The 24,696-nt window shown below is 40.6% G+C and overlaps 1 protein-coding gene across 3 annotated transcripts in view; it reads left to right on the top strand.

Annotated features, from left to right (window-relative positions):
* The window catches only part of LOC130169910 (transducin-like enhancer protein 4), a 39,249-nt gene extending 16,004 nt beyond the window's left edge, over positions 1–23,245 (top strand). For 2 of the 3 annotated variants that reach the window (XM_056376963.1, XM_056376961.1), the window contains exons 6-20: positions 1,568–1,642; positions 2,949–3,150; positions 6,209–6,225; positions 12,389–12,511; positions 13,375–13,428; positions 13,528–13,680; positions 14,054–14,186; positions 14,576–14,763; positions 15,119–15,195; positions 15,325–15,574; positions 15,750–15,997; positions 17,021–17,168; positions 18,196–18,346; positions 19,286–19,362; positions 19,821–23,245. In XM_056376963.1, the coding sequence (XP_056232938.1) occupies positions 1,568–1,642; positions 2,949–3,150; positions 6,209–6,225; positions 12,389–12,511; positions 13,375–13,428; positions 13,528–13,680; positions 14,054–14,186; positions 14,576–14,763; positions 15,119–15,195; positions 15,325–15,574; positions 15,750–15,997; positions 17,021–17,168; positions 18,196–18,346; positions 19,286–19,362; positions 19,821–19,928 (2,004 nt within the window). In that variant the 3' untranslated portion in view covers positions 19,929–23,245. The remainder of the gene's footprint in view (positions 1–1,567; positions 1,643–2,948; positions 3,151–6,208; positions 6,226–12,388; positions 12,512–13,374; positions 13,429–13,527; positions 13,681–14,053; positions 14,187–14,575; positions 14,764–15,118; positions 15,196–15,324; positions 15,575–15,749; positions 15,998–17,020; positions 17,169–18,195; positions 18,347–19,285; positions 19,363–19,820) is intronic. The other variant, XM_056376962.1, reaches the window with a different exon arrangement.
* Positions 23,246–24,696: the final 1,451 nt, after the last annotated feature.

The following is a 24,696-nucleotide window of genomic DNA, read 5'->3' as shown; positions in this document are numbered from 1 at the left end:
TTCATCTCTGGCCTACTTTGATGTTCTGCTCTCCTGGATGAGTCTTGCTGCTCTCTCTCACCGTCTGGATCTGTCTCTCCCTCTCTCTCCCTCTCTCTCTCTCTTTCTCTCTCTCTCTCTCTGTACCCTCTGGATGACTTTGCCCTGTTAGCTGTCTGTCTCTCTGGGTATCTGTCTCTGTCTCTTTCTCTCCACAAACACGTCTGTTACTCCATGTTGACATTATTTTGCAGCTACACCATCTAGAGGTGTGTGAGCAGACTGAACGGACGACAGGATTGCACAGAATTTATGGTCATAGCTGTGAGAAAAATCGTGGTTGGGAAATGTTTCAGCCTCTTAAAAGTAAAACATCACCTCCGGCACATGTATACAGTGATTTCCTCTATAAGCTCCATAAGATCAGGATGTTTGGTAACTTGTTCTACAGTAGATCTCAGAGCCATTAGTAAACATGAGCTGTTCCCTTGGACCTCCACCAGTTTGGTTTTCTGCTCTCCAAAGAAGGAATTAACTGGCCTGTGCAAGTTACACTTGACCAACTAGTACACCCTAATTAGCTGGCCATTTTCTCTATCCGCTGAGATTCACTGATCGCACTGGTGAGTATCAAATTGTGAGGAGGAGGAGGAGGAGGAGGAGGAGGGGGAGGAGGAGGAGCACTACTTTTACCAAAGAAAGAGCAAACTGCAGAGATGACTCAGAGGTGTCTCGGGCTCTTGTCTGATGGCATTTAAACTGGATCCGGTCAGAGCCTCAGATTTTTAATAATAACATGGTGGATGCTTAGGGGTGTAGCTGTGGCTCAGGAAGGTAGAGCGGGTCGTCCACTTAACCGGAAGGTCGGTGGTTTGATCCCCGGCTCCTCCAGTCTGCACGTCGAGGCGTCCTTGAGCAAGACACTGAACTGAAGATACCGAACTGCCCCTGATGTATCATCCGTGTGTGAGAAAAAGTGCTGTTTGAATGTGTGAGTTAATGGCATGAATGTGGCTTGTAGTGTAAATCGCTTTGCGTGGTAAGACTAGAAAAGTGCTATATAAGTGCAGCCTGTTTACCATTTTGTCCGGAAACTGGCGGGTAAAGAAAAAATCTGGGCCAAAGTACAGTAAGATTGTGCAGCTCCCTCTGCTCCTGCACATTTATGGCTGGTTTGATGAGATGAACAACAGTGTGTCAGGCTACACGATGCTCTGCTGACTGATTAAGTGCATGTGAGGCTGTGTAAAGTTTGGAGAGAACTGCCAGGTAACTCGTGTATGATGGAATAGAGGCAGGCTGATGGCACAAACAGATGCGAGCTGGTATGTGATTCACAGGTGTGCGGAGGCTTTTTTCTTCTTTTCTTTTTTTTAATATGCTGCATTACCATCTTTATTTAATTGTATGGGAGGAATACATTTGTAATAATGTTGTTGCAGTTCCTTCTGTTTGTCCATAGATCTTCATAACCCCTCTTTCAAAACCCACATGTCTGAATTCAGCAACTCTTCCTCTTCTCCGTCTCAGTTGCTGTCTCAGTTTCCCGCTCCGTCTGATTGTTTCTGTCTGTGTGTTTCTCTCTCAGCACCAGCAGCAGGTGGTGCAGGCGGTGGAGAGGGCCAAGCAGGTCACCATGGCTGAACTCAACGCCATCATAGGAGTGGGTGTATTGCACATACACACACACACACACACACACACACACACACATATATACAGTGATATTGAAGATGCTGTAAGACAGACCTAGCAGAGATAAATGGTGCAGGGAGGGTAATGTGAAAAAAAAAGTGTACTGCTAATACTCAAGGACATACAGTTTATTGCATGCTCTTAAAGAGAGAGAAAGGAATGGATCAAATGCATCTACAACAACAAAGATGAATGAGGTATTTCTACCTTAATATTCATCAAAGATTAATAAATTATTCAACATTTTTCAACTTCTTCAATGAGCCATTGGCAGGATACAAGGTCGGCTTATATCTATAAAGATTTACAATGTGGAAAAACAGGTTTTCAAAAACTTTTTCATCACGACAGAATGTCATTAGAATATGTTTTTAATGAACGGTTGTAGTTCCAATTCAAAGAAATACCTGTTCATAGCTTTCTGCAGGGCATTTAAATCTTTTCATTTGCATTAGCATGGCGGATATTATCGGCCAGTTTTATCTTATCACAGATAAATATCGATTATCACTGTGTGTGTCAGCCAGTAAGTAACAAGAAACTGCAGTACGGAAAAAGGCTTGAGGTCATTTAGAAAGAGTGTTTGTCGACCACAGAGCACTGACTAGTTTATATTTCAACTGCAAAATGTCCTGCTGACTCCTTATCTGATCACAGCTCTTTAATGACCAAATTAGGAGGAACTTTATCAGAAATAGTCATTTATGTTTATTTAAAAAAAAAAAAACAACTACTGGCTGATGATGTTCATAGATTTTTTTAAACTTTAATCAAAATGACAAATCATCATGAAATACTCCCACACATTGTCTTTCACACTGCTGGTATATTTATGTATTTGTAATGTTTTCATCTGCTCAGACCTTCACTGACATGTTAAAGCAGCAGTAAGCGAGAAAACGTGTTTGACACTTTTTAATTTTTACTCAACTTGTTCTTTTCTCCATCACACCTCTCACATATTCAAAAGTCCAGAACTCAGGTTTACAGAGTCGTTTGCAATTTTTTGAGGAGACTTGAAGATATCGGTGTCAGCCTCTGATGTGCAACACATTTGCAGAAAACAGAGAGCAAAACATCTGGAACCCTGTTTTAGTATCATATGCTGCTGCTAATGTTACTTTTCCCTTTCCTCTCTTTTATTCTGTCTCTTTCTCTCCTCAGTTTTTCCGTGCGTCTGCCTCTTCATCCTGGCTACTTGTTTTTCTGGTCTGTGATGCAGAGGGCTTCAGGTCACTGTGTAGCATTAATCAGTGTTTCTGTGTCTGCTTCAGCAGCAGCAGCTTCAGGCTCAGCACCTCTCCCACGGTCACGCCATCCCCGTCCCGCTCACGCCCCACCCAGCTGGCCTCCAGCCCCCCCTGCCACCGGGGGCCGGAACCGCTAGCCTGCTGACGCTCTCCTCCGCCCTCAGTCACCAGCTGCCGCTCAAAGACGAGAGGAAACACCACGATAACAACAGCGAACACCCGAGAGGTAAGGCCTGCTCTGCATCTACATGTATTGTGCAGTATGTTTGTGTAGGCCTGTTTCTGTCATTTTATTTAATGAAAATATTAATCTAAACTGTGATTTACAGTCACATCTAGGAACGATGCAAACACATAAGAGGATCATATGTCAATTTGAACAAAATTTTTATATCACGCTTCATTTTATTTTATGTTTTTCATTTTTGAAATTTATGTCATATTCTGGAATCATATTAAATTACAGCTTCATTAAATTGCTTTAACTTTTCTTTTCATCGCACATCTTCTGACAGATTATTTATCTAGGCAAAGGTTAAAACAATAACATGAAAATTTGGTTTATATGAGTTTTTTTTAAGACACAATAACAACTCCTTTTGATGCCAATATTTAATACAAATTGCTGCTGTTTGATTCACCCATAAGCAGATGCTAAATATGTTTAATAGAAATGAATACTGAAGCTTTTTTTGTTTGATTACTTAACGATCCCAAACCAATTTTACACGTCTAGAATATTCGGTCACAGTTGAATTATATCACCACTTGTACTTTCTGATGCTTAGTTGTTAGTACTCTGAATGAACAGCAGTTAAAGCTATTAAAAACTAATTTGTCATTATGCCATTTTAATTGGCCTAATAGCGAGCGATACCCAACCACCAGGATGCCTCTTTTCTCCTGTACACACAGAACGCCTTTAATTCTTCTCTGTGCTGACTTTGAGCTCAAGCATTTAATTACCGAACATGGAGAGAGAGAGTGTTTGTGTGTGTGTGTGTGTGTGTGTGTGTGTGTGTGTGTGTGTGTGTGTGTGTGTGTGTGTGGTGTGTGTGTGTGTGTGTGTGTGTGTGTGTGTGTGTGTGTGTGTGTTACAAAAGCAGTTTGTGCCAGCTCTTGATTACTCTGTTGCAGCATGGCTGTGAGGGTTTTTACAGTGCAGCAGAATAGCTCACCTTTCTCTGTAGCTGCAGTAAAGCTAACAGCTGCTAAGTCAGGTAACATTTACCCTAATTAGGAGCACTATCAATAATAATGCAATTCTATCTCTAACCGATCTCCTGAGAATGAGTGCACATGAAGGGAAGTAGAAGTTATGTATTTACTTAGAAGTTATATAATTCATATTGTTGCTAAATTTGGTAACAGCGGTGCCAAAATTTTTTTTTGACTGTCTAGGTTCCTTAATTTACAAATCCAGCAACTTTTTTGGACAGTATCCCCATAATCAGTATTGATGAGCTGACAGCCAGTCAAACAGCTGATCATGTGTACATAGCTTGTACAGAAGGGTGACAAATTAAAGTGTCTAAGAAAGGCCTTGTGCCAGAACAGCCTCAGTGCGCCTTGGCATTGATTCTACAAGTCTCTGGACTCGACTGGAGGGATGAACACCATTCTTCCAAAAGATATTCCCTCATTTGGTGATTTGTAGAATGGTGGTGGAGAGCGCTGTCTAACATGTCAGTCCAAAATCTCCCATAGGTGTTCATTTGGGTTGAGTTCTGGTGACTGTGAAGGCCATAGTATATGATTCACATCATTTTCATACTCATCAAACCATTCAGTGACCCGTGGTGCCCTGTGGACCTGGAAGAGTCCACTCCCATCAGGACAGAAATGTTCCATCATAGGATAAAGGAGATCACTCACAACAATTTGCAGTCATTCCTCTGTCTAACGGGGACAAGTGGACTGCACCACTGAACTCTCAAATGTGCGTTCTTCTTTGTAATGAGAGGTTCATGCACTGCATCCCCACTATAATATCCCTCTCTGTGTAATTATGGATGGACACAATCTGATCACGCCCTGCACTGACATTCTCAGTCGCCTGAAGAAGAGTTGCCGTTCACGGTCATCAAATGTGCGCCGTCGAACACAATTTTTGACCCGGTGTACTGATGTCTTTCCCATAGGTATGAATGCAGATGTCACTTTAGTCACTGTTCCTACGCGAGCCAGCTGAGCGGTCTATGTGACTGAAGCTCTTGCCAACGCTCTTTCAAAGTCACTTAGATCTTTTCCTCCTGCCATCTTAATACAAAATCAGAATCAACTGATTTTCATTTTCATACCTGCCACAGAGCATGATGGGATGGTAATTGCTTATCTGTGCCATGCAGTGTGGAGGCATCTGTATTCATTATGTTTCTCCACTCATTTATTCAGGTTTTGCCTTTAATTTGTCACTCATCTGATAATCAGAGCACTCACATTGGAAAAAATCCTCTGTCTGCGGGGAGCTGAGTGTTGTAACAAATATGACATAATGCATTAAACATACCTTTAGTTCTTGATTTATTACTTACTTTAGTTGTATGACTGGTTAAAAATTGTCTTCAGTAGAAATGGGACATAATTTTGTAACCTGTGGCACGTTTTCAGCCGCCGCTAGCTAACGTCCTCACAGCAGAATTGACTAAACTTAATGCTTAAAAACCCCTTTGACTTTTTCTACAATAGAAGCTGCGACGAGTCCTTAACCTATGTATCATGTGGTGGCCAACATAGTTCTGTATTTCTGTTTTGTTGCCCTACATTTTACCTTGTTAACATGCTGTAGGCTAGCTTTCAAATGAAAATGAGAAAATACAAAATTTCCTATTAGTCTTACCTGCCTTTAGCATTGTGCTTCTATAACATTGTTTGATTTACATTGAGCAGTTTAAAGAGGAAAAAGAATTAAAATTGTTTTTTTTTTATTCCATATATTCTTCTTCCTTGCCTAAAGCTGGTGTCTAGATTACCCGCAATGCAAAACAGCAGTTCACTTGGAGATTCGGGTGTTATGCTAGTAGCGGCTAATGTAGCATGGGGCTGGCACTAACACCTGTAAAAACTTTGATGTAGAGCGTTCCCATTAAAACAGAAGAATCAATGGTAATAACAATCCACATTTAGCTGTGTTGTTGTGTGTATGCCATTTGTTTCATAATCTGTCTGTTAATTACTTAGTGCCTATTTTTTTGAACATGTATTCTTGTGCTTGTTCTTCAGACATTAAATGCTTTAATCAGTACTTTTTTCTCTGCTTTGTCTCTTGCTCATCACCCCCTCAGACAGAGACTCAGTCAAGGTAAGACAATCCTTTATTCCTCTTTTCCTTTGCAAAAAGACATGTTTGGAGCATAGCTTCATTTCTGCTCATTCAATTTAGGATCTTTTCATGACACCCTTTGATTTTGCACACATGTAGAAATTGATTCTCCTGCCTTTTAACATTCCCCACCAGATTTCTTAATTCATTTTTATTCTTAATAGTGCCTGAAATTTAATATTAGTTGCACATTGAATTAATTGAGAGTGATATATGACACTTTCTTAAAAACTGTGTCAACAATTAAAAATAAAACACATAAAGCAACTTGAGATGGATATATACTGTATTGTGAGAGTGTTACGGGGATATGGTACGGCAATAATTTCTTTTCAATCTTCTGTTGTCAGGTCTTTGTTAAGAGGGAGCATTTTGTTTTTACCTACAAAGTCATAGTGTGTCATGTTGTGTGTTGCTACCTGCAGTGCCTCTATAAATCTCTGTTTGTGTAAAAAAAAAAAACAACAACACACAATTAGAGAAAGGTATCACTTGGAAAACATTTACTATTTTTATAGGGGTTGTAAAGGTGTGGTTGGGTTTTAAGAACCAAAAACCATCTCAGTGCAGTTTTACATCTCCTCTCTCAGGCTTCTCTCTGGACCTCTAGTAACAACAGGTCGGTGAGCCAATCAGAAGAGAGTCTCTGAGTCTCTCTCCTGATCGCCTGACTGTTTTCTTAGTGATTGAATAAAAATATAGCAGATTTCAGGTAAACACTCGGAGAAACAAAATCCTGCAAGCTTGGACGGTGGGTCCAGGTGGGCGAGGCATAAGGGCATGACTAAGAGTTTTGACTGCTTTGTCGTGACATCACAAAGTTACAGAAGTTCTGACTGCTCGTTTTAAGGCTTAGTTTCTTAATACAGGCTGTTTGCATTTCTCAGTGGACTGAGCGCTTCGATACCTTTGCAGTATTGATATAGAACCTAGACCTGCTTTATAATCAAAAGACATGGAAAACTCACTTTCTACAGTATGGGACCTTTAATGTCAGTTCTTAGATTTTAAATTACATTTATACATTAAATATTTGATGTTAAAAAAATGATTCCACGTCTTCATGTGTTAACACAGATTAGCCATTCTAAAATGTTATATATATTTTAACAAATCTTGACTGCAGCTCATCACACTGATATTATTAAGTAATGATAAGCCAAGCATCTATTATACATCTCTATAAGAATTTTAGTGTCTTCCTTTAATCCACTTCTAATCCATTATGTATTCTACACTTGTGCTGTGCAGAAAAATCATGTATTTAAAATATCTGATATGTGAAAACAGTGCCAAAGAGGAAGAGAGAGAAACCCCAAGATGGGCACAAAAAAAAAAGAAAAGCACAAGTCTGGTTAGTGAAGGAAGGAGGGAGTAGAAAGAGGCAGTGCAACAGATCAACGGAACAACCAGCGCTTGTAGTAATTAGTCCCTTAAGCGGAGCTCTTTTTCCCAAGGCAAACATTTGGTTTGTTGAATACTCAATGAGCAGATTAGCATTTCTTTATTCCAGCAGCTCGAGCTCACACACATACACACACACAGTCACACATGCATGAGTTTAACGGGTTAGATGTGTTCTCTGGTGTTTTGGAGTAGGTGGAGACAGGAGGAATGTTTTAATATGTTATCTCCTGCTCCCCATGTAGTATAGCCTCCTCCACACACACACACACACACACACACACACACACACACACACACGGTGCCTACACACAGAGCTGTAGGCACCATGATGGGAGCGATTAGCAGTGTGCGTGCGCGTGTGAGTGTGTGTGTTGCATACGTTTGTGTGTGAGCCTGTCAGAAATCAGTGGTAAAGATAAAGAGACCAGAATGATGAATGCCCTTCATTAGCACCCTGTGAGAACACACGCACACATATACACACGCGCGCACAGAGCTGCTCTTTGACATGGCGGCCAACAGTCACTTCATGAAACCAATAAGCCCCTTGTCAGTGGTCTACAGTTGCCTTGGCAACAGTCCACAGGGTACAGTGCGTGTGAATTGCAAGAACATCTGTGCCTTAATGTCCTTGGCGTTAGCACCTCACACACTGACAAAGGTATGCGGGTGTAGACGTACATGTGAGTCTGCATACTTATTGTTTCCAGTACAAGCAGTCACTTATGTAGTCATAATGTGTTCAATTGCTGCACCTCCTCAGGCCTGTTGTTGTTGTTGTTGTTGTTGTTGTTGTTGTTGTTGTTGTTGTTGTTGTTGTTGTTGGTGGTGGGACTCAAACGAAGCTAATTTTTGGTTCAGTTACTGTATCAATGCCACCAATCTATATTTCTGTTTTTTTGTTTTGTTTTTGTGTATTTTTATTGTGATAAATTTCCTTCATCTGAAAGGAAATGTGTCGACTAAAGCGCCGGCAAATAAGCAATAGATTCTTCTCTTTTTAAATGACTTAAAAAAATAATAACTCAAGCCAAATCACCTTTTTTACAAAGCCTCCATCTTTGATTATGTTCTGTATGTTTAGAAAAAGGGGAGAAATGAATTCCTAATGAGGAAGCTTTCAAATTTAGACTGACCTTTACAATGAATCACCTGTCGAAGTAAACACACTGCAGCTAGTGTGATCACTGCAGTGGCCCTGAGATTTATTTTTTGTACTTTTTGTCTTGGTTTTTTTTTTTTTTTACCAGTAAACAAGAGTTACAGTTGCATTCTGCTTCTCATTGTCACTGGCAGGATGTTCATTTTTAAAAACCCTGTATACAGTGTGCAGTCTGGCCTTCCATGCTGTGTTGTCTGCACAATAAGAAACAAACTGAGTTGAACATAGGGATAGGAGGTGATGGATTAGATCAACTGACTTGAAGCCAGGGTATTCGGTGTTAACAGAGCCATTATTCTTGTGGGTTAGTGAGTTTAAAAAGGTGAGAAACAACAGGAGTAAAACATTTTTTTTAAAGTCCACATAGGCGAGGAGCAAACTGGTGATGTCTTGGTAAATAAGGGAAGGAAAGAGAAGACAGGGAGAAGAAAGAAGAGAATCAAAGTAAAGATTAATCAGTTCAATATATAAACGGCTGAATTTGCTGTGAATGCATACAAATTATGAAAAGCAATCTCAATACAAGGTCCATTTAGGAGCCGTTCTGGACTTATATAATTTTTTTTTGTCTTGCTTAGATGACACAAAATGTAAATGTTCACATTTCCATCTTTCTCTGAGAATTCTAAGCACCTCTCGTCCAAAAGCTGAGGTTAATACCTCTCCTTGGATACAGTAGTGGAGAATACAATCTCACCTCAAGGTCCTTTTTAATAGCTGTTTTGAAGCTTTCGTTCATAGTACATGATATTATATGCTTTCACCAAGTATGTTGATACAGTATTATAGGCATTTGAGTAGACTGTCCTTTATATGCATTGTTTCAGCAGGTGCCCCTATTACAGCACTGTTTTTGAGTGACAAAGCCCACTAGTGGCCATAGTAATTATGACAGGCACAAAGGAGTGACAGAGTGACAACGTCTGCGTAGGAAGAAAACAACAAACCAAGATCTGTGACTAAACTAATCTTATTTTATTTTACTTTACAGGGATTTGTAATGGTTTTAGGCGACACAAATGATTTCCTGCAGCGTCACATTTTGCCATTAAATTTGCAGCTTTTTTTTGCCACTGAGGTGCTTAATGGAGCTACTTGTAGGTTTTGCAATTGCCAATGTTGTAGTGTTAACAGCTGTTTACCTACCAGTCTAGAAGGAACATCTTTCCTTTACTCTCTATGAGCTGTTTCCAGTGGTGGAAAGCATCGGCAATGTTTACCTCTTTACCTCTTTGTCTCACCTCTTTTCTTCAACTAAAGTTAGCACGCTAACCACCGTCGCTTTCCGATACCGAGTCACTGTAGCCTCCAGTCTGCCCTGAAGAAGTAGCAATGCTCATAGGATGTATTATTACCTTTTAACTCTTGTTTTGTGTATGTAACAATAGCTTAAGCTCTTGCCAAGACTTGCAGATAAACAGCTGGTAATGCTAACATTGGTCATGTAGCAATAGCAAAACTTACAAATAGCTCCTTTAAACAGATCAGATCAGATCAGACTGTGGTTGTACTGGGAAGCTTCCAGAAGTGAAGGTGTGAGTGTAATAAGAGTGATCCTGAAAAAGAGTATTGGTTTCATCAAAACTTTCACGGGTAAGCAAATCTGTAAAAAAAAAGAAAAGAAAAGGGGGCTTAGAAAAAGCACTAAACCTTACAGTAAATATATATCATGTTGATGATGATAATGTGGAAAATATCTGTGATGGCTGCAGGTTAAGTACCTTATTGAATGTACATCCCGTCTTCTCTTTATAAGAGAAGTTCCTCATCATCTTCCTCCACAAGTCTGATTATTAGAGAGACGCAAGGGAGTCACATTGTTTGTAAAACTGAATAAAAAGTACAGCAGTGGAGGTTACAGGTATCATTATCAGGACTTGCAGAATTAATTCGAAATGGGAGGCAAATATAATTACGATGTGCTTGTAAATTAATACTTTCACCCGGCAACACCGCACGGTTCTTCACACTCTAAATGCTTGTGCTGCCGGCGGAGCCTTCATTTGTCTCTGCAGCAAAAATTAATTTGCCTTGATGTTTTTGAAAGGGCTAATTTGCAGGCTAATTAATCTAATCAGTCTGCAAAGAGAGAGAGAGAGAGAGATACAGAGAGAGAGAGAGAGAGAGAGAGGGCCTCAGCCTGCTCTGTCTCACTCAAGAAGAGACTTGCACCTGTATACACACTGACATCTCAATATTGTTTGCACATACGGAGTACTAAAATGTAAACAGGTACAAGTCCTCCCCGACCACACACACGCACACAAACTCACACACACACACACACACAAAGTCACACCCCCCCCGAACGTCACTCCTCCCCCACAGAATCTTTGTCATCAACACTTGCAGCACGGCAAAGGGCAGTGGAAAGGTTACAAGCGTGAGTTAGTGGAAAGGTCGAGTTAAAGGTCCTGCTTTATTTTTCTTCTCTCTGTCCGTCGTCTGCCGGGTAAGGAGCGCCTCCCAATGAGAGAGAGAGATCAGCAGGGACAGGTGGAGCAAGAGGGGAAATGTTTAGTTGACCTTATTTTGATCTTTGCTTCTCAAAGAGGATTAATCCCTCAGTAATGGTATTTAAAGGATGCCATATTTGATTAAGAAAAGAGAGACATCAATGGACCAACTCCCGCTCCCCCCAGTTTCAAAATAATGCCAGCGAGTTCAAGCCATGATGGTGTAGTCAAATCGTCAAGGATGCAGCACTGCTTTGGTATTGTGTGATGCAGTAAAAATGAAATGGTTTTGACAGGCAGAGGAGTTTTTAAAGTGATATCCAGCCGTGGAGTGGATCACAGTCATTTTGCGTCTGTGTTCTTCATCTTTATCTTCCTGTTTGCGCTGCTGACTGGCTGCACGCTTAGTCCCACATTTGCCCTCACTTAGCAGTACTGGAAAAGTCTTGACACGTTCACAAAATTCATAGAATACAAGTTATAGCTCACATTTTGTTTTTCACCCTGTTCGGAGGATAAGTAATGTTGAGTAATGATGAGTAATTTTCCTCAATCTACAGAAGTCTTTAACAGTTAGTTTTGCCTTGTGAGTCCTGTCTTCCTGTCTTTACCATGTGTTCTTAGTTGGACTTTGTTTTCTGATCTTGGACTTTGTCTGTTCTCAGTTAGAGGTCGTTAACCTTACCTTTTAATTTGTTCAGTCATGTCTTTCTGTAGAGTTCCTCATTGTATAATTTTAACCTGTAAACTATTAAGTGCACCCACATATACTATTGGCCCATTTGGTATTAAAGGGTCAGTTCACAGTGTGCCCATCACTTTTGATAATCCACAGAACATGTTGTCAACTGTTTTCATTGGATCTATGTCTTTGGTAGAAAGTAGTTCCCAAATTGCTTCTAAGACATACTGTAGAGATGTACCATATTTTAATGCACATGTCACATACTGTACATCTTTGGAGTAAACAACAATCTTCTCACCTATGAGACAATTTTTAGACAGGTGTCTGGTCTTGTTTTCCCCACTGTTATATGATGAGTTTTGTCCAGTTCACAGTTGATGTATATATGTTTTCTTCATCTTTTGTAAAGTATACTTTTCTTGTTACTTCCAGAGCTCATCTGTTTCTCCTTCGGCCAGTTTCCGGGCTGGAGAGAAGCACCGGAGTTCAAGCGATTACTCCTCCGACAGCAAGAAACAGAAGACGGACGATAAGGAGTTGGCCTCGACACGCTACGTGAGTGAAGATGTAGCAGTTAGCCTTTGCTGAGTTGAACAGCTCTATTTTTTTAAGCATTGTCTTTCTTTAAATTATTTTTTATTTTTTGAAAGGAACATTGGGGAAAGGGAGAATTTTGTAATTTGGCTCTTGTGTGATCACATCGGCCCTGTACTGCTGAAACTATACTAACTACACTTTTTAATATAAAACCCACTACAAAACAAAAGCATCCTGACAGACAGTGCGTGTTTATGAAATTATTGAAGCCACATTCAGTCCCACACTCTTTGATGTTTTTGGCCAGTTGTCAATAAGAGGCATCAATTTTAACCCAGTGCGCTGCAGTTTACGGCTTGAACTTCAGCCAAATGTGCCATCTGGATGCTCCACAATGGAGCCGTTTTTGACCATTTTATCTAATATTGTAACAAAATTTTAAAATACCACATGGAAATTGACTGAGGAGGTATTAGAAATAGTTTATCACACGCTTTTATAACCTTAATTAAATCCTTGATTTTATGATAACCCTATTTCATTACCACATGCATAATTTCATTTGATATCAAATTAATGGGGTGTTGTGTTGGGGTAATGCACTGATTGTCTATGGTTTTATAGATAATTAATGTTGGCTGATGAGTTTTTTTTTTCTTGTCAGACCTCAGCAGGTGGACATACAAGTTTTCAAGACCTGAACACTTCCATTTTATCCAAAATAAAACAATATACAAGCTCTGCCATTTCTGTATACACTGGAATATAATTTTCATTTAGAGGCGTAAAATTTAGACTTGTCTATTTAGCATTCCCGTATGTTTTCATCACCGTAAAATGCAGTAAAAGTCAAGTGTGCCTCTTCTGTGTGTCCATGCCAGGAAAGCGATGGAGAGAAAAGCGATGACAACTTGGTAGTGGATGTCTCCAACGAGGTACAGAACAGTATGGCAGCTTCTTTGTTACCTGATCCAAAAAAAACAAAAAAAAAAACAACTCCATCTTACTCTCTCATCTTCGCTCACCCACCTCAGGATCCAGTGTCTCCACGAGGAAGTCCTGCCCACTCTCCTCGGGAGAACGGATTGGACAAAAGTCGCCTGTTGAAGAAGGATGCTCCCCTGAGCCCTTCCTCCATCGCCTCCTCCAGCAGCACACCTTCATCCAAGTCCAAAGAGATTAATTTGGTGAGTCATTTGGGTAATTATAGCCTTTTGATCTTCTTTTTCATCAATTCTCGGGGTAGTTTTCTATTTTTAGACATTCAGAAAAATGTAAAAAAAAAAATATAAGAAATCACTAGAAGTAAGGTATAGAACAGAGTGAAGGTTCGGTGTTTAAGACGAAAAAATTCTTGTTGGTCAGAAGAAGATAAATTATAAGTAAAATGAAAGTAAAAATGAAAATCTAGGTGAAAAATCCTGGATTATATTGTATCAGGCGCAGAAATTTTGTATTTTTTCGAGTAACAACCTTATAGATCTGCTGCATCTGAAGTCTGTGTCCAGACTAGTGCTTCAAATTTTGTGACTAACATTACTTTGCTTTTTTGTGTCATAGAATGAGAAGTCCACAACACCTGTGTCCAAGTCCAGCACCCCCACATCCCGCTCTGATGCCCCAACACCCAGCAGCACCTCCACCCCGGGCCTGAGGTCTGCACCTGGTAAACCGACAGGTGTGGAGACACTGGGTGAGCGCTCCATCTCATTCACTGCTTTGTGGAGCTTTATAGAGTAAAGATGTGTCTGTATGAATATGGCCTGAATTAATGGGATCTCTGAGTTAATGCCTTGTGATGTTCATAGATGTAATTATATTATAAGAATATAATCTCCTGTACACACAGGTTAATGTATCCTAATGTAGACAGTGTAAGAGATTAAGTTTGTCTTGCTGTCTTTGTCAAATCAGAAATAGGCCTGCGACTTGTTACACTTACATGAGTGTACAAAGAACAATAGTGGGAGCGGAAAACCCTGAATTAGCCCTTAAAAGCAACACCACGCAGAGATAAAGCGAGCACTCTCTCCTCAGATGCAAATGTCACAACTTGTATCAAGACAGTGTTTTGTCTTGTAGCACCTGGGCTTCGTACGCCACTGGCAGTGCCCTGCTCGTACCCCGGGCCGTTCGGCATGGTTCCTCACCCGGGTATGAACGGAGAGCTGAGTGGAGCGGGTGCAGCCTACACCGGCCTGCACAACATCTCCCCGCAGATGAGCGCGGTGGCTGCTGCTGCAGTGGCAGCTTACGGACGAACACAAGTGGTACACATTCTTTCTATATATGTAAACATTAACACCTACATGCTCACTCAGTGTCCGAAATTAACTTCAAGAACTGGTTAAAAAAACTGTCAGTAACAACTTATACGAGGCAAAATTAGAATAAAATGATGTCTGGTGGCTTTGTAGTTTAGAAACTGCAAACATCAGTATTACATCGTGTCTTATTTAAACTTTCAACTTACAATTCCAACTTAAAATTGTAGCCAACAACCAGATTTACTTCGGTGTGACAGAAAACACACCCTGCTCGTTCCTTTTATTATATCATTTCAGTTCCAGCTCCACTTTATTGCTGAATTGCTTTTAAACTTTGTCCCCCTCTTGTGTTCTGAAGGTGGGATTTGATCCCCACCACCACATACGTGTCCCTGGCCTTCCGCCCAACCTGTCGGGCATTCCTGGTGGAAAACCGTACGTGTCCCGTCCTCATTCTCAAATGTCACAATTGCACATTTATTCCACCTTGTTGGCTTTTACCTTTCCCCACATCTCCGCCTCTCTCTTTACTCACCATCCTGTTGTTCCTTTTCTCTCCTTCAGAGCCTACTCCTTTCATGTGAGTGCTGATGGACAAATGCAGCCTGTGCCTTTTCCTCCGGATGCGCTGATCGGCCCTGGCATCCCGCGCCACGCACGACAGATCAATACTCTTAGCCACGGGGAGGTGGTGTGTGCTGTCACCATCAGTAACCCGACGCGTCATGTCTACACCGGCGGCAAGGGTTGCGTCAAGGTGTGGGACATCAGTCACCCGGGCAACAAGACCCCTGTATCCCAGCTGGACTGCCTTGTGAGTGCACTACAACGACCCTTACACACATGACACTGCAATGTTACATCACATATGGTTAAAATACAGCACATTTTTCAGTGTTTTACCTGTAGTGGATGCTTACTGCAGCTGGTTTATGCATTTGTTGTTTTTAATGACAGTAAGAAGTACTTGTGTGTGTCTGTCACATCAGAACAGAGACAACTACATCCGCTCCTGTCGACTGCTTCCTGACGGACGGACTCTGATTGTCGGGGGCGAGGCGAGTACTTTGTCAATCTGGGATCTGGCCACACCGACTCCACGGATAAAAGCCGAACTAACTTCGTCAGCACCCGCGTGTTACGCTCTGGCCATCAGCCCCGACTCAAAGGTCTGCTTTTCCTGCTGCTCCGACGGAAACATCGCTGTCTGGGATCTTCACAACCAGACTCTGGTTAGGTATGGAGCTGGAGGTGTGGTGGGCGAGAGTTGGGGGGGGGGGCATAGACGGTGTCACAATACACATGATTCTGCCGTGCACAAGTATTTATGCATTGTGATATCTGTGCACCTTAAGGAAAACATGCCCTTGAAACGCCAAAATAACTCTTCAAAGTAAGTTTCACCTTTACAAAACTGAGATGAAACATTGTGTAACAAAGAGCCTTGAGTCTCAGCCATGACCTGGAAAAAGATTTAACTGCTAACAACCAACAAGATTCAACTGCCAGAGATCAAAACTGAAATCAAGTCGGTTTTGTTGTTTTGCCTTTAGATATGAAGGATTCTTTTGTGTAACTTGTAATGTTTTTTGTGCTATTTGTCTTGTCTTCATGCTATTTTGTTGCACCTGTTGCAAAACACTTTTAACTGAGTCAAGCTGATAGTGTTTTTCATTGTTGTCCTGCCGAAAAAAATAAATGAAAATGAAAAGCATAAAACACATTTCACAGTTTAAAAAAAAAAAGATCTTAATCTTTCAGGTGAACAGGTGATTCTACAAAACCACATGACCATCTTTTACAGTCTATGATATATTGATAAATCTATGATATTAAAATTGGATTATAATTACTTGTAATCAGCCACTACAGTGTGAGCGTGGGCCACCTGTCAAAAACATTACACTAGTGTTGCTTACTCATGTGTGATGTGTGCCGGAGAGCGTGCGGGTTTCAGATTCAGACAGTCACTTTATCACCTCCCGGTATCACTGACTAGTTCTCCTGTCGCTGGCAGATGGTGTTGCAATCACTCAGGCGCTGCTCATCAGCCTATGGTTTGTACTCGGGGTGTGTTACTGTGTATGTTTGACACAGGCCGACACAGTCAAACTGTAAAGGTGCTTTCTTTTCCTTCTGCTATTTTAAGAGCATCTTTTCTCTCCAAGTCCACATGAAGTATTCATTCTTTGATTTGATGAACACTCTCTTGTTGAGCATGGGTTTGTCTGACTTTTCTTTTGTTTTTTTCCCCCTGCAGGCAGTTCCAGGGCCACACTGATGGGGCCAGCTGTATAGACATTTCTAATGATGGGACCAAGCTGTGGACTGGAGGCCTGGATAACACCGTCCGGTCCTGGGACCTGAGAGAGGGACGGCAGCTGCAACAGCATGACTTCACCTCCCAGGTACACAAACTTCTATTAGTGCTATAAAATGTACATCTATCTCTGTAACTTGTCACCATGTGTGTGTGCGCTACATGTCTGTATGGATCATAGTTTGTGTAGCAGTACTATGGGATTAGATCTGGCAATTTGCTGGTGTATATTTTATAATCAGAAGGTTTGGTTTTGTACAGTTTTCATTTACTGATAGAAATTGTGCATCGCAGGACAAGTCACAGCAATTTGCAGTTTGTGCGGTTACACCCTCAGGCTGTGATTTATTGCAGTAATTTACAAACTCAGTTCAGAACATTTAAGCTGCACTCAGGGCCAAACTGAGCTTTGGTTTTCTGGCCTTTCCTCAGATACCTTTAACACTAATAACACTGGCAGTTAGAATGTAGTTTTTTTTTCAGGTGAGGAGTAGAGCAGCAATAATAGACCATTACTGCAATTTTCCTGAAAAGACCCATTTCGCAATCTCAGTGTGCACAGGAGGAGGGGAGTGTGCATTAAAGAGAGCTCAGGGAGGGCAGGGCAGGCCAGGAGAGACCTAGCCGATAAAATGCTTGTGCTTTCCAATAATATCTTCTCTAACCTCCAAAAAACATCTGTACACCATCGGTTTTAGCAAAGAAAAAAGACGGGCATTCACCAGCTTTAACAAGCCATCGTGTGTGGTTTTTTTTTCAGTCTCAATCATCTGAAAGAAATTTTGTCGAGATGTGTTTAACAAATGAGAACTGACGCAATCATTCACCCACCTCGTTTCATTTCACCAGTCCTGCTGCAGGGATTGTTGCATATTCAAAAACCATTTTAGAAACTGAAACAGCCATCTGGTTTGACAGCTTAGCATGTGCGGGACTGAAATGTTTATGATGGTGTAGAAAAGCATACAGTGGACATTTGCCAACAACTGCCTGCCCACGCAGACGAGCACAAACACTCCATCATTCCCAGAGTAGATAAATATAAGAGATGATATTATTCTATGAACTATAAGAGAAATACAGAAGCTGCTATAACTGTTGGGTTTGGTTTGCAGATCTTCTCACTGGGATACTGTCCAACAGGCGAGTGGCTGGCAGTAGGGATGGAGAACAGTAACGTGGAGGTCCTACATGTCACCAAACCTGACAAGTACCAACTCCACCTGCATGAAAGCTGCGTGCTCTCGCTCAGATTTGCTCACTGTGGTAAGAATGAACATGTCTTTTAAGATTTGTAATTATTTTCTGACAGGAAGGAAATGAATGCATTCACCAAGTCTTGGGGAAATTGACTTGTTGATCAAAGTATGTATGACCTGATGAGAACTGTTGATGATTTGCTTTAGCATTAATTTATATGCTGAGTGATATTATGCACTCGAGAAAATTACAAATTTGTAGTGGGTCCATAGTGCTACATGGTTTGCAAGAGAAATGTGAATGGGACTAAATGTGGCAGGTTTGTGTAGGAGACAAACATGATTAGAAATTCACAATGTAAATAAAGGTGATTTTCAGAGGAAGGCAACTACAAGACATAAAAATCCAAACCAACAAAGACTTTGTAGTAGTTTCTGGAAACAAATAGATGATTTTAATATTTTTCTATTAATTTCCGGCTCAGTCTGGATCAATTTGCCCTCTAGTGATTAAAAGGAGAAGCTGGTGTGCAGTTGCAAAACTGTTTGAAGATTTTATCACAGTTTGGTCAATTTTTTACACCCAGGGTGTAAAGATAGATTTGAGAAACTCCACCCTGTTCCTCTTGGTTCTCCTCAGAACGGCCTCCTTTCTCTCCTATTGACACAGTCTTGTTTTATCTCAGTATAAACATACATGTACATATGCCTATTTTTGTTAAGAGGGAACTACAGAGTCAAGAGACTAATCTAGACCAGCTTTGTTTGAGCTAGTTCTTGCGTCAATTAATTAACTGTCATTTCAATTAGCAGCTTAACCCTCGGACCAGATAATGATTCTGCTTTAATGTGCCAGTGTCCATTAGCATCAATGTCAATTGGCTTCACTCATGTTTTGGCGGAAGCTTTTCTTAAAGAAAAATAAAATGTTTGGGTAAAATGTTTCAAATTTGGGGCATATGTTTTTTTCTTGATGTGGCCTAATGTGGTTTGCCATCCCCTGCAGGGAAGTGGTTTGTGAGCACAGGAAAAGACAATCTGCTCAACGCATGGAGAACCCCATATGGAGCCAGCATATTCCAGGTAGGTGTGAAGGAACATACAACAAGAACATAAACGTATTACAGGCAGCTGAGAGGTCAGATAGACTTCAGTCTAATAGCCAGGAGATTACAAGTTTTATGGAAAAATCTCTAGCTCTCTGACTGTAAGCTTTTGTGGGAACACGGTCAATAAAAAAAGTTAAAATGTTTAATTATAAACGGGAAATGTAGTGAAGACAGAAGTGGAGGTGCTGAATACAGCAGAATCAGAAATGTTAAAATCGTAAAAGTGTAGCCACACACTCAGCTCTCATTCTGGGACATTACCGTACATCAAGAGCAAGAAGCTTTCATCAGGGTCTGGATAAGAAAAGAGAAGACAAAGTTGCAGTTTGAGCTAAATGTGTGACTGCACTTGGCTTTTCACAGATGATGTGGACTGGACGGGATGGCTGGACAGCTTTTTACATTGTCACACATCTTTTCTCCCCCTTACAGTCAAAGGAGTCGTCCTCAGTGCTGAGCTGCGACATCTCCATAGATGATAAGTACATTGTAACGGGCTCTGGAGATAAGAAAGCGACAGTCTACGAGGTCATCTACTAGGGGGAGGGGGAGCTGCAGCCGTTAAACAACAAGGCCATCCTTCCATCCAGACTCTCTGCGACATCTCCGTCACCCCTGTACAGTTTCTGATGTGTATAAAATGGATTTGGAAGGAAGAAACCAAACACTTTAAGTCTTTCTTTGGATCATGACCTTTTGACCTCCTGGCTGGTCGTGGATCAAAACCAACAAGCAGAACCAAGCACAGAGATGCTGTTTTTAAAGAGTGGCTCTTTGTTATTGTGAGGATGAGTGAATGTCCATGTGCACTAAATCTGGAACGGATGCTGTTGTTGCAACACTGACCAGATAACATTCCTTTATGTGACCCTTTTATGTAAGCATCTGACATATTTGTTTCTTTCCAACTTGTAGACGAGCATCGTTGTTCACATACATACTTTGCCCATGTGCTTTGTGTATATCTGGAGGCTTAAAAAGTATTTGAACTAGGTGGCAGATCATTCCTGGCTGACTCCAGAATATCTTCCTAGAGAACTTCTGATTTTACACAGCGTAACCATGACCAAAAACTAAGGGATGACTGCTAATGCTAATATCATGGCACAGGTCTCTTCTCAAAACTTTACGCCACTGTTGTCGTCTATTCACAGTCTGGTGGACATCCCCCCTAAAAATGTTATGACATTTTTTTGTTTTCTATCAAGAATAACTATTTTAACATCAGCCCTCCACAAATGAAAAACATTTCTTAACAAATGCATGCTGAGTGGTACTCTATGCGGATGGTATATCTAGAAAAGTATGGAGCTAGTTAGCTTAGCATAGCATAAAGAGTGCTCTGTTAAAAACTAATTATGACTATTAGCAGCTTGTGAGGTTGTGGGAAAACCAGTAGTGACTCTAGTCATTATGCTCCTGTCCAAGAAATAGTCTGGCTTCAGAGTCAGGCTAGCAGTTTAACCTCGATTCCAATCTTTCTATGCTATGCTAAGCTAATGACCTTTTGGTTATTGTTTCATATCTAATGGACAAACATGAGAGTGGTGTTGATCTTATTGTTCCTAATAAGAAAGGTAGAAAGTGTATTTCCCAATATTTCAAACCATTCTTTTAAATGCAGTTTGTGTCTGTTGCCTTTTTTTTTTTGTCAGCTTCTCTTAATTCAACTTCAGAGCGAGTGTGTGAGCTCACTTTATCTGTGTGTATATGCACGTATCGTGTGTGACGTGTGTGTGTGTGTGTGTGTGTGTGTGTGTTTGACCCTGTGGGCATTGAAGAAACAATCTAAGATTGCCCTCACTGCCCTCACTACAGACTGACCTTTGCACTTGGTTCTGCCCCTTAAGTTCAGACTCCTCGGGATGCTCACTGGATCCTGTCTGACAGTTTTCAGTAAAGCTGTTGGTGTTGGGAGGTCAACTGGCCCCTACCTTTCACACCCGGATTTTCTGTTAAGACTTTGGGGCATTTATTTGACAAACAAGTGGTCAGCGATATGGTCGTGATTTCTCTTGGATTTACTTCTGTTGGCTTGTAGAAATAACACAGTGCCTTTATACTGCTACGCTTCTGACTCCATTACGTCCTGCTGAGTGTTCAACTACACGAAGAGCTGAAACGCAATGGACTCTGTTGGAGTGGTTTTTAACAATAACTGTTTTTGAGTGTACATCTTGCAACATTTTAGGATTGAGTTTATTAAAAAAAAAAAAAAAAAAGATCAGTTATCAGCAAAGTAACACAAATGGTATCCCAGGTTATCCAGTTCGGTTTGTAACAGTTGTCCTCTGAAAAAATCAGCACCAAACTTGTCATTGTTTCACCTGCTTTGCTGAACACATGCACGTGAGATACATTATTCATGGCTACAGCTGCTTCAGTCTGATTGTTTGAAGCACGGTGCTTTTGTTTTTAGAGCTATGTTATTCTTCGCTCTACTTTTTCATCTGCTTTCAGACTTTGTTCTTGTCGCTGCTGAAGTTCTGTTTCATCGCTACAACACTACACACACGTGTGACTCTTGTCTACAGATACGTCAGTCATTACTAGCGGAGATTTAAGTCTTTAGATTCTACTCTCTACCACACGAACCTAATAGTATCCTCAATCTTAACTTAAAGGAGCTATTTATACGTTTTTCTATTGCTACATAGCCGACATTAACATTAACATTAACAGCTGTTTAGAAGAAAGGTTGTGAGTTCAGCATCAAACTTAATTCCTTCACTCGCCAAGAGCTGTCTCCAATGCTAGTGTTAACTCTTGTCTCTATCACGTCTCTTCCTCTACTGAAGTTAACACGCCCTGGCTCATCTCGTCACTTTCCCATAGCGACTCACTGTAGCCTCCATTCTGCCCTGAAGACGTAGCGCTGCACAGAGGGTGTATAACCTCTTGTCTTGTAAATGCAATGATGGCCGCAGTTCTTGTCAAGCGATAATCTTCACCATCCACTCTGGGCAAGAAACGACATTTAGCGGTAAAGAAAACTTATAGCCCCTTTAAACAGCCGTTTTCCACTTTCTATCTAAATTTAACCATCTGGAGGCTCAGTCTTAAACGTAATCATTTTAAAATATGTGCCTAAACCCAACCTCCTGTTCAGCTACCAACCACAACCCATGTGTGATCCATAACTTTACACCATCAAAAGTTTTTTTCTTTTTCCTTTTTTTTGGAGAATAGCTGAGTGATACAGAAACGTACAAACAGACAGAGATTGATATCATGTGTACTACTGATATTTTAATGTCACAACCTGAATATTTTAGCTTTAACTTCCACTTGTACGCCCGCTGAATGCAAAAAAAGATGTGTTCAGATGGCAAAGATAGCACTAAACAGAGAGAGGTTTCCAGTGCTCCTGTTGTCCATTGGGATAGGATTGAAAATATTATACCTGATCTCATACATGTCATTCATGTTAGAGCTGCCCTCTAACATTTATAATGTCACCATTTGCCATTTGAAGTAGATGTGCTATAGCCTATAACCTATTTCATTGACTCAGTTTCTGCCTCCCTCTTTCCTTTCACAAGGACACCCTCTGATAGTCTTAGAAAAGATAAAAGTGATGATGACCATGAACTAAAATATCTTGAATGGTTTATCTCTCTTGTTTACTTTCCAAACTGATGAAGAGAGCAGTCCTCATGCTCAATACTAATCTGCCTGAGACCTACTAATCTGTGTTATCGTACATAAATATACACATTAAGTTCAGTTTGTGTCAGCCTGCGACACTCTCATGCAAGAATGACCTCTCTAAGATTCTGAGCACATATGAAAGCTCTTTGCAGAAAATCAATGCACATCAAATCAGTTTTTAAAAGGCTTTATACAGTATTTGCACTGGAGAGTGTTTTTTTTAGTTAAATGCCAAGGAGAAGTTGGTCAAGTCTTTGAAATTTCTTTACAATATTGTTTTTTGCAGCTGTGACTCAGACAGATCTGTACTGAGCTTTGGGATTGCAGGCTAGAGATGGTTTTATACATTTACTCAGTTTTATGGGGCCATATATACAAATATGTACAACACACATGTGACACAGTTGAAGAAACTACTGATAATTACTGCACTGGTGTGAATATAAAGGGGACTTGTAGTCACCTCTTGAGAGAAAAAAGTCTTATGGATTCGATGCAGGAGAGACCTTATGGAAGATATCACACTGTTATAACTGATATTTTTGTGATTTCTCTGACAGCCACTCACAGAGACACTGTACATTCAAAAAGACTGGTCATGGTAGTTGTTTGTTTTTCACAGTGTTTGCCTTATGTTGTGCTTTCTTTCTAAATCTGAAACATCTCCGTGTTTGCTGCAGTCAGCTACGCTTTCAAATTAAAATGACAACTCATTCACTTTGCTGTCAAGGAATGCTCCGCTGTGCTTTCTGCTCTTGAATGACTCATAAAATCCGGCGGCACCTTCTTGTACTGTATCTAATACTCTGCAACTCTCATCCCCATTAATAATGGAAACATAGAAAATGCATTTCGGTTGCACTCGCGCTCACGTCAAGAGTCAAACCAGAATGTTACTGGTCTCATGTGATTGCTACAAGTTAGCTGGCTAACATGACCTGTTACAGAAACAATGTTATGTATAGTAATGATGATGTGTTGAGCATTTAGCTCGACTGGATTCATGAAGGTATTATACATTTACTGTAAACATGTAATAATTCAAGCTTACAGTGAAACTTCCTGTTGCTAGTTGAGCTTTTTTTTTCTTCAATACAAAATGCCTTTGCTCTCTTTTTTCTAGTCTGTGGTTGATTTTATTAAATTATTGTGTGGAGTATTCTGTCTGAGCCTCAATCACTGTTCTAACTAATAATCTATAAAACCTCAGATGTTACAAAAAAGTTCTGCAACAATGATTCTGTGTGCAGATGTTGAACATAACTTATGTCTGCATTACTGTGGGATGGGCCACTTCAACTGAAAAAAACATTATTTTGAAAGTATCTTTTGCCTCCTTCCTACTGCACAACTGAGGTAAACGACCTTGTTTCTCCTCCATGGTTTTACAGTGTGCTACAAAGACGGCTTTTCTGTATCTTTTGAAGAGTATCCATGACATATAGCAGAGATGATGCAGGCATGGGTTAACCTACAGTCAGTGACAGCAGATTCATTCTCTCCTAAAAAAAAAAAAAAAGGTATTAAATGTTCATAACAGAACACTTGACTTGTGCTCAGGTCTCCACGTATTTCATTCCTCAATTCATGCATTTGTGTATGGCAACCTGTTAATGGACTCATTGTCAACCTGCCTCTTGTCTGCACATGCCCGGGG

Source organism: Seriola aureovittata, chromosome 5 (genome assembly GCF_021018895.1).
Source record: "Seriola aureovittata isolate HTS-2021-v1 ecotype China chromosome 5, ASM2101889v1, whole genome shotgun sequence".
Lineage (NCBI taxonomy): Eukaryota > Metazoa > Chordata > Actinopteri > Carangiformes > Carangidae > Seriola > Seriola aureovittata.
This window is presented reverse-complemented; position numbering and strand designations above follow the sequence as displayed.